Source organism: Mus caroli, unplaced genomic scaffold, assembly GCF_978045245.1.
Source record: "Mus caroli unplaced genomic scaffold, Mus_caroli_1 scaffold_6, whole genome shotgun sequence".
In the NCBI taxonomy this organism is placed as follows: Eukaryota; Metazoa; Chordata; class Mammalia; order Rodentia; family Muridae; genus Mus; species Mus caroli.
The window spans coordinates 111,499,489-111,513,555 of record NW_028227261.1 but is presented as its reverse complement, the minus strand read 5'-3'; the positions used below and the strand labels follow the sequence as shown (position 1 = coordinate 111,513,555).

At 51.5% G+C, this 14,067-nt stretch overlaps 2 protein-coding genes across 7 annotated transcripts; both read left to right on the top strand.

The window, feature by feature from the left end:
• Positions 1–22: 22 nt before the first annotated feature.
• Stoml2 (stomatin like 2) lies at positions 23–3,468 on the top strand. 2 transcript variants are annotated; one of them, XM_021159747.3, is made up of 10 exons: positions 23–165; positions 385–522; positions 978–1,077; positions 1,216–1,274; positions 1,364–1,465; positions 1,610–1,744; positions 1,877–2,021; positions 2,162–2,241; positions 2,454–2,582; positions 3,203–3,468. In XM_021159747.3, the coding sequence occupies exons 1-10, from the start codon at positions 121–123 to the stop codon at positions 3,329–3,331; spliced, it is 1,062 nt and encodes a 353-aa protein (XP_021015406.1). In that variant the 5' UTR covers positions 23–120; the 3' UTR covers positions 3,332–3,468. The 2 variants fall into 2 exon arrangements, with proteins under 2 accessions (XP_021015406.1, XP_085695502.1); XM_085839376.1 differs by lacking the exons at positions 23–165; positions 978–1,077.
• A 105-nt stretch (positions 3,469–3,573) lies between these two features.
• Pigo (phosphatidylinositol glycan anchor biosynthesis class O) lies at positions 3,574–13,706 on the top strand. 5 transcript variants are annotated; one of them, XM_085839374.1, is made up of 12 exons: positions 3,574–3,696; positions 4,977–5,115; positions 5,825–6,336; positions 7,203–7,346; positions 7,516–7,639; positions 8,427–8,586; positions 9,007–9,189; positions 9,388–10,915; positions 11,380–11,586; positions 11,797–12,014; positions 13,134–13,204; positions 13,314–13,706. In XM_085839374.1, exons 3-12 carry the CDS (start codon positions 5,826–5,828, stop codon positions 13,441–13,443), a joined length of 3,276 nt encoding a protein of 1,091 aa, XP_085695500.1. In that variant the 5' UTR covers positions 3,574–3,696; positions 4,977–5,115; position 5,825; the 3' UTR covers positions 13,444–13,706. The 5 variants fall into 5 exon arrangements, 4 of the variants coding, with proteins under 4 accessions (XP_085695500.1, XP_029332326.1, XP_085695501.1 ...); XM_029476466.2 differs by having other exon boundaries at positions 3,615–3,696; positions 4,977–6,336; XR_015047428.1 differs by lacking the exon at positions 3,574–3,696 and having other exon boundaries at positions 4,850–6,336; positions 11,793–12,014.
• The last annotated feature ends 361 nt before the right edge of the window (positions 13,707–14,067 follow it).

Below are 14,067 nucleotides of genomic sequence, written 5' to 3'. Positions count from 1 at the left end.
TACGCCGGAAGTACGTCGGGCGGAGTGGACCAGCCGAAGGAAGGGCTCGGGTTCAGGCTTCACGAGAGGCCGCTCTGCCCCACCTCTCGTTGGTTCCGGAGGTCGCTGAGGCTGTGGGAAATGCTGGCGCGCGCGGCGCGGGGCACTGGAGCCCTTTTGCTGAGGGTGAGAGCGAGGCAACCTTCTCCAGAGGCTCGGGACCGATATCACCTGGGTCTTGAGCTGGGAAGGAGTGGGCTTCTGACTTTGGGGGAAGGACTGGGGTCACAGGTCATGGTCCCCACGTGAGTCACTCTCCGGGGACCCTTGGGGGGGTGTCGAGATTTAGGGAGAGGAATTTAGGGGTCCGCGCCGCGTCCCCAGCCTACTCTCGTCTTCCTTCAGGGCTCGGTGCAGGCTTCTGGCCGCGTTCCGCGCCGCGCCTCCTCTGGACTGCCCCGAAACACGGTGATCCTGTTTGTGCCTCAGCAGGAGGCCTGGGTGGTGGAGCGAATGGGCCGATTCCACCGGATCCTGGAACCGGTGAGAACCTCTCTTTGCCCGCCTTCAGCCAGCCAGATCGTCTGATCGTTTACTCGTGTGGGAGTGGGACTCCCGTCGGGGCCTGTCTGCACTTCTAACCTGCGAGGACCAGTTCTAGCAGAGCCCAGTCTCCTGAATTTCCCCCACTTTCCTAATACCCTAGTGACCCTAGTGACTCATAGGCTTTATTCCTGGAGCTACCATACTCTTCGCCCTACCTGTCTGCCTAAAGGCAGCAGCTTTTGCTGGCTTCCATTCTGATGACATTCATAAGCCTACTCTTACCTTTTTGTACTCTTAGGGTTCCCTACCAGTGACACCCCAGCCTTTTGAGGCCATGATAGGAGGGATTGCTTCTCCATGTTTACACACGACTTACTACTTACTCCAGATTTAGCTTAGAGTTCAAGTTTACTAGCCTCACCCTTCTGAGAATCTATGGCTCCTCTTCTCAGGGCCTGAACGTCCTGATCCCCGTGTTAGACCGAATCCGGTATGTGCAGAGTCTCAAGGAAATTGTTATCAACGTGCCTGAGCAGTCAGCTGTAACTCTTGGTGAGAGCGATGGGGCGACAGGGATGTGCTAAGTGTGCTAGGATGTGGTTGCTATAGATCCAGGGCTTAGGAGAAAGAGCTGGTTGGGACTTAGAGGTCTGACCGACCTCTTTTTTTCTCTTCTGTTTGCTCCTGCAGACAATGTAACGCTACAAATAGATGGAGTCCTTTATCTGCGCATCATGGATCCTTACAAGGTATCTGCCCTGGGTTTATCTAGTCTTCTGAACTGCCTCTTCCTTAAAATCCTGCATCTTCAGTTCTGATCCTATACCTGCCCTTTCAGGCAAGTTACGGTGTGGAAGACCCAGAGTATGCTGTCACCCAGTTAGCTCAGACGACTATGAGATCAGAGCTTGGCAAACTCTCTCTGGACAAAGTTTTTCGGGTAAGCGGATCTGGGCTGGAGTAAGGGCTTAAGTGCATAAACTGTTGACTCTTTCCTGGGGAGCAAGGTTAGCCAGGGACCTTCCCAGTTTAGGCTTTTGATAGAGACACTGACTTGTGCTGCTCACAAGTTCTGTTCATCTAGGAGCGTGAGTCCCTGAATGCCAACATTGTGGATGCCATCAACCAGGCTGCCGACTGCTGGGGTATCCGATGCCTGCGATACGAGATCAAGGACATCCATGTGCCACCGCGAGTGAAAGAGTCTATGCAGATGCAGGTAGGGAAACGGATTGGGTTACTCCAGTTCCACTGGGACTAGACTCCCCTATTGTGGGAGATAGAGTTGTATGTAAGTCCTGGTTAGAGATTCTACTGCCTTCTTCTTGATGGGGGTCATTGGGGCTTTCAGGTAGAGGCAGAGCGCCGGAAGCGGGCCACAGTTCTAGAGTCTGAAGGGACTCGAGAGTCAGCTATTAATGTGGCAGAAGGGAAGAAACAGGCCCAGATTCTGGCCTCCGAAGCAGAAAAGGCTGAACAGATAAATCAGGCGGCAGGTGAGCAGTGGGTGAGAGGCAGAGGGAGGAGGAGGGCCTGGGGCTTTAAAGGTAACGGCTGGGACAGAGGCTTTGGACTTCTCTGATTGCATGGGTCAAACTACTGTGTTTGGTTTTTTGTTTTTTCTTTTTTCTTTTAGGAGAAGCCAGTGCAGTTCTGGCCAAGGCCAAGGCTAAAGCCGAAGCGATTCGAATTCTGGCTGGGGCTCTGACTCAACATGTGAGAGGCTGATGGGTGTGGGTGGGGTGGGAATAGACAGTAGAAGGGCTTTTCTCTTCTATCCTTGTGGGGAGTTCCTGACAGTGTGGCTCCATTAAGCCAGATTACGTGAGCTTTGTGTTAGGATTTGTATAGCCCCTTTTCCAGGAACGTAACCTTTCTCTTCTCTTCCCAAATCTCTGACCTCTGATTTTTATGCACTGTGGCTACAGAATGGAGACGCAGCAGCTTCGCTCACTGTGGCTGAGCAGTATGTCAGCGCATTCTCCAAACTGGCCAAGGATTCCAACACAGTGCTACTGCCCTCCAATCCCAGTGACGTCACGAGTATGGTGGCTCAGGTTAGAGCTCTTTGAAGATAAGCATATAGTAACAGTGTCAGGACCTAAGAATGAAGGTTTCCACTAACTCCTGCAGATTCCTGTGTCAGTGTTGGGAGCCACCCTGCTTTGATGTAAGAGACTTAGAATTGTTTGCAAGGCTCAGAAAACTGAGGCTTGAAGGATAAGAAAAACCAAGGGGCTGGGTGTGACGGTGCATGCCTGTAATGCCAACACTCGGGAGGAGATGTAGGAAGTTCACAGTTAGAAGCTAGTTAGGCTACACAATGCAAACTTGTCTCAAAAAAAAAAAAAAAAGAAAAAAGAAAAGAAGAAGAAGAAGAAGAAAAGAAAGAGAGAAAGAAAGATGATAAAGAAAAAGGAAAAACTAAAGCCAGGTGTTGGTGGCACATAGCTTTAGTCCACAGGCAAGCAGAGTTTTGTGAGTTCAAGGCCACCCTGGTCTACAGAGTGAGTTCTAGGACAGTTAGGACTACACAGAGAAACTGTGTCTCAAAAAGAAAGGAAGGAAGGGAAAAAGAAAGAAGAAAAACCAAGAGTTGAGACTGGCCCTTTGTGTGGATTGGGACAAAGCTGTAAATGGTTCTTAACGGCTCTTTCTCTCTGGTCTTTCTCTTTAGGCCATGGGTGTCTATGGGGCTCTCACCAAAGCCCCAGTGCCCGGAGCCCAGAACTCCAGCCAGAGCAGAAGAGATGTCCAGGCTACAGACACGAGTATTGAAGAACTGGGTAGAGTCAAGCTCAGTTAGTAGAGATGACTCGGCCAGGGAGTCTAGGGGCCGGGAGCTGCTCTCAAAAGATTCTGGTTCCAGCCTCCCAGCCAAATTTTAGTTTTTATTTTTTTATTTGAACTTAATAATCATGTAATAAACTGACCAGTGGCAAATGGGAGACTGTCCTCATTGATTGGGGGATGAAGTTAGGAAGGTCACTCGGGTTGTCTTTGGCTGTCCACTCCCACCCCTCAGTCCAGGTCGGTGTGAGGAGTTGATTCCCCACGCGTGAAGTGAAGTCATCCTGTCTTCAAGAGAAACCTTGCACGGTCTGCTGAACTGCCAGCTGCACAGTGGTGCAGGTGTTTGGGCACCTGGAAAGAGGACTGCTTGGCCTTATGGTATGGCGGTCTTAAAGGGCAGAGGGTGTAGACTATTAAGATATTAATAAGCTAGGGTTTACAAAAGCAGGTGAGAGATGGCTGTGGTGATGCGGACTAACGGACTGTGAGATCAAGGCCAACTTGAAGTACTTAGGGGGACCCTGTCTCAAAGCAGCAATAACAGAACTAAACCCCAGAGGTGTCTGCTTTCACAGAATCCAGGGCAGGGTGACAATACAGGGAAGCAGAGAGTGATAAAAAGTCATAAGCAGGGCTGGTAAGGTGGCTCTGTGGGTAAAAGCCTCTTGCTGTACAATCCAAATGACCTGAGTTGGATCCACTGTGAGTCACAGTGCTCTGATGAGCCGACTAATACAAGTTGAGAGTTCCAGGAAACCTCACTGAAAATTACACTTGAGCTCAGACATGAAGGAGAGAGACCCATTCACATGCCCACAGGCAGAGCATACCTGGCTTATAAACGCAAGAGCAAAGAAACTGCTGTGGCTGAACAGTTACCAGAAGCAAAGCAGCAGCAACTAGATGTATTTAAAGGGGGAAGAGAGACTTACGTGTGAATTTGTAGGACCCCTATAGGTAGGTGCCACACATTTACTAAGAAGATAAAAGTTGTTTTTTTCCTACTGAGATACAACTCACATACCATACAGATAACCCATTTTATTGTTTTCTAGAGCAAGGATCACAGTGTGTGGCCCAGGCTGATTAAATGCATGTGACCTAACCTGCAGGGAGGCTGTCCTGGAATTCACTTTGTAGACCAGGCTGGCCTGGAACTCAGGAATCCACCTGCCTCTGCCTCCCAAGTGCTGGGATTAGAGGCATGTGCCACCATTGCCCGGCTAGTTTATATTGTTTGTTACTGTGATAAAATGTTCTTGACAAGAACATCTAAAGGAGCTAGTTACCAGACAGTTTCAGGTTACAGTCCATAGCGGGAGGGAAGTCTCAGCAGTGAGAACTTGAAGCATGGGCTGGGAAGATGGCTCAGTGATTAAGAGCATGTACTGCTCTTGCTGAAGACCAAAGTTTAGTTCCCAGCACCCAGACCTTGTGTTGAAAAACAACCAAAAATGGACAGTGAGTCTGGAGAGACGGCTTAGTGGCTAAAAGCATTTGCAGCAAAAAGTGCATTGTACAAACATACACATAATAAAATGCTCAGTGGTCCCTGAGATTTTCTTCTTACATGTTTCTGTACACACCCAGTCATCCTCCTCCTCTCTTAGACCTTGCCCTTATTTATGAATTATTGAATCTCCTATCAAACTTTTCAGCCCCACGTTTCTTGCCGAACTTCCCCGCTGGTGCCGGCAGGCGGCGACAAATCTCCTGGTAGGGCGCTCTGTCAGGCTTGCACACCTCTGTGGTGTCAGACAGCAAGCCCTGCCGCTGCACTTCCGGGCGTGGATCCAGGTGAGCCAAGGTCTCCCTGTTACCTCTGTTACCCGTCACCCCTAGGACGGGTGTCTCAGCTTGCTGCCGGGGTGCTCAGTATCAGAGGGAGCATGTCCAGATGTTGGCCGGGTTCCCACCGGAGGAGACAGAGCTGCCGGGACTTCTGGATCCCAGCTTAGCTCAATGGGCTTTATACCGGGCTTCCTGGGGACGTCGTTCCTCTGGTTTTTTCTTGAGCCTGGCCGCCCGGAAGCGGAGCAAGACTCCTCCCCGTCGTTTCCTTGGTTCCCTCCAGGCGGCGCCGTTTACTCAATCCAGTTAATCCGTGTGGTTTCTGTCTATTGCCACCCTGGGAATGTTGAGATAGTCCGAAGAGAGCCATTGAAATGGACTGTCAGAAAACAATCTACCTATCATTTGGAATAGTCTTCCCCCTAGACTGTGGTTTGACAGCATTAGATCTCCCGGTTGGATATGCACAGGCTCCCATGCTCATCCCCAGAACCTGAATCTGGGGTAGGTGTAGCCTGGGCGTCAGGTTGAGATCTAAGGTCTCAGCCTCTCTCCGTCAGATGGTATGACTGGTAGAAACAGCTGCAACGAGTTAGCTATGGTTTGTTTACGTCCTGAAGTTTATAGCAGTACGTGATTGTTGTTGGGCATTGTTTTGAGGGCCAAAACGTCCATGGTTTCTTCGCACCCCAATGAACATTCTCCTCTCTCCCAGGATGCGGAAGGTGTCTGTGCTCCTCTTCTTAGCCTGGGTCTGTTTTCTTTTCTACGCTGGCATTGCACTCTTCACCAGTGGCTTCCTTCTCACTCGTCTGGAGCTCACCAATCAAAGCAGCTGCCAAGAGCCCCCAGGCCCTGGTCCCTTGCCTTGGGGAAGTCATGGAAAGCCTGGGGCTTGCTGGATGCCTTCCCGCTTCTCCAGGGTGGTTTTGGTACTGATAGACGCTCTGCGGTTTGACTTTGCCCAGCCTCAGCGCTCGCATGTGCCTGGGGAACCTCCTGTCTCCGTGCCTTTTCTGGGAAAATTAGGTTCCTTGCAGAGGATCCTAGAGAGTCAACCCTACCATGGTCGGCTGTACCGATCTCAGGTGGACCCCCCCACGACCACCATGCAGCGTCTAAAGGCTCTCACCACTGGCTCGCTGCCGACTTTCATTGATGCTGGCAGTAACTTTGCCAGCCATGCTATAGTGGAAGATAATCTCATCCAACAGCTCAACAGTGCAGGTCAGTATGTGCCTCTGGGGACTATAGAAGCTGGGGAGCCAGGACTTTGGGTACCCAGCTGTATATTTGGCTATGGTGTAGGGAAACAGAGAGTAGAAATAGATGGGACCTTGCGTGTAGAAAGGCCCAGAGATTTTTGTCCTCGATGAAGCTTCTAATCTGCACAAAATGTTTGTTTGTAACTCTTGGGAGCATCCGATTAAGGAAGAAATGAAAATAGGAACTTGCAAGGGTGGAGAAAAAAGGGTAGAGGGATCCAAGTTGTGTTCACTTACTGCTTAAGGGCACAGGTCAAGGGCACTGCATGGCGCATGTGTCTTTAATCCCAGCACTCAAGAGGCAGAGGCAAGAGGATCTCTGAGTTCCAGATGAGCCTGATCTGTAGAGTGAGACCTGTCTCAAAACAAGCAAACTTAGTGGATACCCTAGGGAGGGAGCAGCAGCACCCATTTTGTAGGACCTGGAATAACAGGTCTAGTAGGGGAAATGTGGTTTTCAGAGAAAGCTTCTTGGTGGGAAATTTTAGGTGATGCTGAATGAATTCCTGTGCTTTGGGATGTGTGGTTGGGGTAGTATTCTCGCGTGCACACGCACACACAGCGTATGGATGTGACATGGCACACTTATGGAGGTGAGAAAACAACTTTGGAAGTTGATTTTCTCCTTCCACCCTGTGGGTTCTGAGTATTGAACTCAAGTGGTCCGGATTGGTGGCAAGCTCTTTGACCCACTGAGCTGTCTCCCCTTGCCCTTTGTGTTTTGTTTGTTTGTTTGTTTGTTTTCTCTAGAGTCTTATCTTATAGTCTTCCCCTGTTCTGGCTCTCACATGAACAAGATACGATCCGATTCCCCTCTTGTCTCTACAGGAAGGCGTGTAGTCTTCATGGGAGATGATACCTGGAGAGACCTCTTCCCCGGAGCCTTTTCCCAAGCTTTCTTCTTCTCATCCTTCAATGTCAGAGACCTGCACACAGTGGATAACGGCATCTTGGAACACCTCTATCCTACCCGTGAGTAAGAAGCGCTCAGTCCCTCACTGACCCCAGGAGCTGTGGAGGGTTCCTTTAGTCTGCAGACAGCAGCCTGGGGCTTATACTGCTGGGCACAGAGGAACATCAAAACCTGATGGGGGGAGGCGTGGGCTTCACCGCCCTGTGCTCAGTGTTCTCCCCTCCGCAGTGGATGGCGGTGCGTGGGATGTGCTGATCGCTCACTTCCTGGGTGTGGATCACTGTGGTCACAAACACGGTCCTCACCACCCTGAAATGGCCAAGAAACTTAGCCAGATGGACCAGGTGATACAGTGAGTGTGGGGTGCTGGCTGGGGGAGGGGGTTGCATTTGAGAATCTCAGGATGTAGGATTCCATGAGGGAAAAAAAAATCCTGTGTGGAGCCTGGATGAATTCTATATATGTATGTATTTTTTTTTTAAAGATTTATTTATTTATTATATGTAAGTACACTGTAGCTGTCTTCAGACACTCCAGAAGAGGGAGGGAGTCAGATCTTGTTACGGATGGTTGTTAGCCACCATGTGGTTGCTGGGATTTGAACTCCGGACCTTCGGAAGAGCAGTCGGGTGCTCTTACCCACTGAGCCATCTCACCAGCCCCGATATGTATGTATTTTGAGACAGGGTTTCATTATGTAGCTTTGGCTGACCAGGAACTTGCAATATAAACCAGACCAGGCTGGACTCAAACTCACAAAGATATTTTCCTTTTTCTTTTTGAGACAGGTTTTGTGTGTGTGTGTGTGTGTGTGTGTGTAGCCCTGGGTATCCTAGAATTCACTTTGTAGACCAGGCTGCCCTCGAACTCAGAGATCCACCTGCCTCTGACTCCCGAGTGCTGGCATTAAGGGCTTGTGCCTCCACTGCCCGGCAGCTCTGGAATACTTTATACAAGCTTTTCCTTCAAAACGTAGAGACATTGTCCACTTTGAACAACTTGGTGTGTAGCTCTGGCTGCAGAGTTGTGACTGAAGAGGTGTCTTTTTGACAGAAGTTTAGACCCTGGCAATGGACGTGAGTGGCCCGAGAAGAATCTTTATCTCTCCCTGCCCTCTCACACATGTTCTTGACCCCCAGGGGACTCATAGAACGCCTGGAGAATGACACACTGCTGGTGGTAGCTGGTGACCATGGGATGACCATGAATGGGGACCATGGAGGGGACAGTGAGCTGGAGGTGTCAGCTGCACTTTTCCTGTACAGCCCCACAGCCCTCTTCCCTAGTGTCCCACCCGAGGTAAGGCCTGGGTTGCAACTCTGCTGGTCTCCCTACATTGTGATCCCCTTATTGTAGGCTCCCCACACCAGGATCTGGTCCTAACAGTCATTTATTTTTATTTATGCGTGTATGATGTATGTATGAGGTAATTGCACTTGTGTGTGTGTGAGGCAGAGGATGTCGGTGTTTGCTCCTTATTTTACTGAAACAGTGCCTCTCACTGAACCCGGAGTTAGCCCGAAGACCAGAAAGCCTCCTGCCCCTGCCCACCACGGCACTAAGTTATAGGCACGCATAGTCACAGCCTGCTTTGACTACACAGATTCAGTGATCCACACATTTGCTTATGCAGCAAGCTCTCACCCATGGAACCATCACTCCAGACACCCCCTCCCACTATTCTTACCTACGCCGTTGACACTTGAACTTCCCTTCCAGGAGCCGGAGGTTATTCCTCAGGTCAGCCTTGTGCCCACGCTGGCACTGCTGCTAGGCCTGCCCATCCCGTTTGGGAACACTGGGGAAGTGATGGCGGAGCTATTCTCAGGTGGCAGTGACTCCTCCGATCCTCACTCCTCTGCTCTAGCCCAAGTCTCGGCTCTCCACATCAATGCCCAGCAGGTGGGTGGGAACACTGGACTTCTGGGTAAGGAAGCACAAGGACAAAGTCGACCCTATAGTCTTTGTTCTCGTCCAAATGCCTTTCTCCTATTAGCCTTCCCTTCCCCCATCTTGGATAGAATTTGAACCCCAGGTTTCTAGATACCTCTCTCGTGTAACATCTCCGCCCCTGTTTGTATCTCTGGCCTTCTCTGCCAGGTGTCCCGGTTTCTTCATACCTACTCGGCCGCGACTCAGGATCTCCAAGTTAAAGAACTTCATCGGCTGCAGACGCTCTTCTCCACGGCCTCTGCGCGTTACCAGCACTTTCTGCGGGATCCCCAAGAGGCTGAGGCAGCCCTGAGCACATTGACTGCTGAGTTCCAGCAGTTCCTGCGGGGAGCTCGGGCCCTGTGCATTGAGTCTTGGGCCCGCTTCTCTCTGGTCCGAATGGCAGGGGGCGCTGCTCTTTTGGCTGCTGCCTGCCTTCTCTGCCTGCTTGCATCCCAGTTGGCAGTCGCCCCAGGCTTTCTCTTCTGCCCACTACTGCTAATACCTGTAGCCTGGGGCCTAACTTGGACCATCCTGTATGCTGGAGTCGCGGTAACTACTGGGTCGAAGATAGACTCAGTGGTTCTGGGGGCTGTGGCTGCAGCCGGTTCACTCCTCCCTTTTCTGTGGAAAGCTTGGGTTAGCAGGGGGTCTAAGAGGCCCCTGGCTCCCCTACTTCCTGTCCCTAGACCTGTCCTAATATTACTGCTCATTCGCTTGGCCACCTTCTTCTCGGATAGCTTTGTTGTTGCTGAGGCCAGGGCCACCCCCTTCCTTCTGGGCTCTCTCGTTTTCTTCCTGGTTGCTCAGCTCCACTGGGAGGGTCAGCTACTGCCACCCAAACCACTCACGATATCCCGCCTTGGCTCTTCTGCCCCAACAGCGCCCCCAAGGCACGGTGGCGCGCGTGCCCTGTGGCTTGGAATTGGGTTGCTTTTATTTACAAGGCTCGCTGGGCTTTTTCACCGCTGCCCAGAAGAGACACCTGCCTGTCGCTCCTCTCCCTGGCTGAGTCCTCTGGCATCTATGGTGGGAGGTCGAGCCAAGAATTTGTGGTATGGAGCTTGCGTGGGGGCACTGGTGGCCCTGTTAGTCGTCGTGCGCTTGTGGCTTCGCCGCTATGGTAATCTCAAGAGTCCTGAGCCCCCTGTGCTCTTTGTGCGCTGGGGGTTGCCTCTCATGGTACTGGGCACGGCTGCCTACTGGGCACTGGCGTCAGGAGCAGAGGAAGCACCACCACGCCTCCGGGCCCTGGTCGCCGGGGCATCAGCTGTGCTGCCTCGGGCTGTGATGGGGCTGGCTGCCTTGGGGCTCCTGCTGCTGCTCTGGAGGCCTGTGACAGTGCTGGTGAAAGCTGGGGCTGCTACTTCAAGGACCAGGACTATCCTCACTCCCTTCTCAGGTCCCCCTACTTCTCAGGCTGACCTCGACTATGTAGTCCCACAAATCTACCGCCACATGCAGGAGGAGTTCCAGGGCCGGCTCGCGAGGACTAAAGCTCAGGGTCCCATAACCGTGGCTGCCTATCAGTTGGGAAGCGTGTACTCGGCTGCAATGGTCACGGCCCTTCTCCTTTTGGCCTTCCCACTTCTGCTGTTGCATGTAGAGCGGGTCAGCCTGGTGTTCCTGCTCCTGTTTCTGCAGAGCTTCCTTCTCCTGCATCTGCTGGCTGCTGGGACACCAGTCGCCACCCCTGGTAAATGCAGACCTGCGCCCCGAGGCATCTGGTCTTCCGGAGTGGTTTCTCACCCTGACCGAGGGTCCCCAGTCTCAAGTCCTTCCAGTTGGGAATGACTTCCCTTATCTGCCTTCACCATGCTAGTCCCCCTCCCCCCAGGAGGACTTTGGGACTGATTTCTTAGAGAAACGCAGTCTGTCCTGGAGCGCGTTCCTGGCTGGTTTCAGTTACAAAAGTGATACACTGTGAACGTGTTATCATAGAGTGAACTATTTGTGAGAAAGAGATTGAGCGCTGATTTTGTGCTATGGTTTACAGTAGTGAGGAAATTAGAACAGCAGTACTGGCTGTAGGGAAGTATGGGGTAGCACGTGACCGCGTACAAACTTCCGTGCTCGAGTACTGGGGTGGATGGTCCTAGCACCGAGGCTGTCGGTTGGGGGATGGGATGGAATTGTAAAGATGTCTGTCTTTTCTTCCAGGTCCTTTTACTGTGCTGTGGCAGGCAGTCTCAGCTTGGGTCCTTCTGGCTACCCAGACCTTCTACTCCACAGGCCACCAGCCTGTCTTTTCAGCCATCCATTGGCACGCAGCCTTCGTGGGCTTCCCAGACGGCCATGGCTCTTCTACCTGGCTGCCTGCCTTACTAGTGGGAGCTAACACCTTTGCCTCCCACCTCCTCTTCGCAGGTACCTCTGTGCTTTCCCTCCCCGACTTCTGTTCACTCCTGCATTGTGGGAAGAAAAGAAGTGTTGGCTGGGGGCGTGGGGGTAGGGGATCTTTGCAGTTCCGTGGCCCTAAGCTCTTTGCAGCCTAAGCCACCTAGGGTGCTTGGGGAACCAGGGTGGACTTGACCCAAAGATCCTCCCTTGATGTCAGCCCTATCCTCCCGGAGGCAGTAGGCTGCCCACTGCTCCTGCTCTGGCCCTTCCTGTGTGAGCGTCAAGGGCCAAAGAGAAGGCTCCCGGGAAGTGAGTCTGAGGCCAGAGTCCGGCCCGAGGAAGAGGAGGAGCAGCAGGAGCCACTGATGGAGATGCGCCTCCGGGATGCTCCGAATCACTTCAATGCAGCCCTGTTGCAGCTGGGTCTCAAGTACCTCTTTATCCTTGGAGCTCAGGTGGGTGCAGGGGAGAGACGGCAGAGCCAGTGACCTTTCCCCAAGCGTGCGCTATACACTTTTTCTTTCTTGGTTTCCAATACTTTATGAAAGATCCTTGATGGAGGTTCAGGCAAATGAAGCGGTTGCTCAAATTGAGAGCTCAAATGGCAGATTTGAGACCTGGCCTGAGTTGTTTTCTTCTTCCTTCCTTCTTCCTTCTTCCTTCCTTCTTCTTCCTTCCTTTTTCTTCCTTCTTCTTCCTTCTTCTTCCTTCCTTCTTCCTTCTTTCTTCTTCTTTTTTTCTTCTCTTCTTCTTTCTTTCTTCTCTTCTTCTTTCTTCTTCCTTCTTTTGGTTTTTCGAGACAGAGTTTATCTGTGCAGCCCTGGCTGTCCTGGAACTCACTCTGTAGACCAGGCTGGCCTCGAACTCAGAAATCCACCTGCCTCTGCCTCCCAAGTGTTGGGATTAAAGGCGTGCGCCACCACTCCGGGCTCAGAGTTTTCTCATTCCACTCCTAGATCATTTCTATTCTGTAGTGTAGCTCTGGGCTCTGGGCATTACAGACACTGGAAAAGCTGACGTTATTATGGTTGGGATTCCTTTCTAAACTATGGTCCAGAGGCAGAAAGTATATTACTGGGGCTGGAGAGATGGCTCAGCAGTTAAGAGCACAGACTGCTCTTCCAGAAGTCCTGAGTTCGAATCCCAGCAACCACATGGTGGCTCAAAACTATCTGTAATAGGATCCATTAACTTCTTCTGCTGTGTTCTGAGTTTGAGGCCAGCCTGGTCTACAGAGTGAGTTCCAGGACAGCCAGGGCTACACAGAGAAACCCTGTCTCGAAAAAACAAAAACAAACAAACAAAAAAAGTCTTCAGAAAGAAAGAAAGTGTATTACTGACATTAGAGGGCGGAGTCTGAATGTCAACATTACAGATGGTTGGTGACCTGCCCACCTTCACATGAGTCAGGGCCTGGACTGGGACAAGCACTCAGTTTCCTGACTCCTGTGCCAGGCTGTTTCCAGTGGCAAACATTGCTCTTCTCTTCCTCCTCTTCTCTCTTGCCAGGCTCTGTAGCAATCCCTCCTTGCCTTGCTTCCTCCAGAGTAACTGCCCCTCCTCTCTCCCCTCAGATTCTAGCCTGTGCCTTGGCAGCTTCCATCCTCCGCAGGCACCTCATGGTCTGGAAGGTGTTTGCTCCCAAGTAAGTGGCTTCACTTGGGAGGGAACTCTTCATGCCCTAGGTTGATGATGGTTGGCCTCTTTAGAGAACCTATTGTCTGTGTCCTGAAATACTCCACCGTTCTCCACAGGTTCATTTTTGAAGCCGTAGGTTTCATCGTGAGCAGTGTGGGACTTCTCCTGGGCATAGCATTGGTGATGCGAGTGGATGTCGCTGTGAGTTCCTGGTTCAAAAAACTAGTTCTGGCCCAGCAGAGGTAGCCCAGGCTGTGCTCGTTGGCGTCTGGCCATGGAGAGAGCGAGCTGGGGACTAATCCGGCCTGACCTGTACTGGTGCTGGATTCTGCAAGAGACTCCGACACACCTCTTGAGCCACCCTGTAACCAGAGACTGCTCAACTCTGGGACTTTATTATTTTATAACTGAGAATCACCTGGAGCCTGAGCCCTTGCTCCTGGGTTGGATGCATCTGACCGACAACAGGGGCGGCTACCAAAGTGGAATAAAAGAACAATGTGAATGTTTGTACATAGCTAAGATCTGTGAGGTGCTCGCCGAGTCAGGCTCAGCAAGTATGAGGAGATGTGTCATGTTAGGCAGGGCTTGCTGTGCCAGACAACGCTTTGGCAAGAGGTTGTCTGGATTCACTGACCTCTGCCCAAATTGTTTTAGTTATCCCATTTGTCCCGCCCTCCACCTTGTTTGTTTTTGGCCATTCTGTGCTTTAACTGATAGCAGGGAAGACAAGCCCAACATCATGAAGCACACAGACATGTTTCTAACACACAGTTTGAAGCACTATGTTTCTTCCCCTGGTACCCTCTCTGTTCACAACTGCAGAAGCCTCTCTCTAGGTTTTCAGCCTGGGCTACCTTCATTGCATTG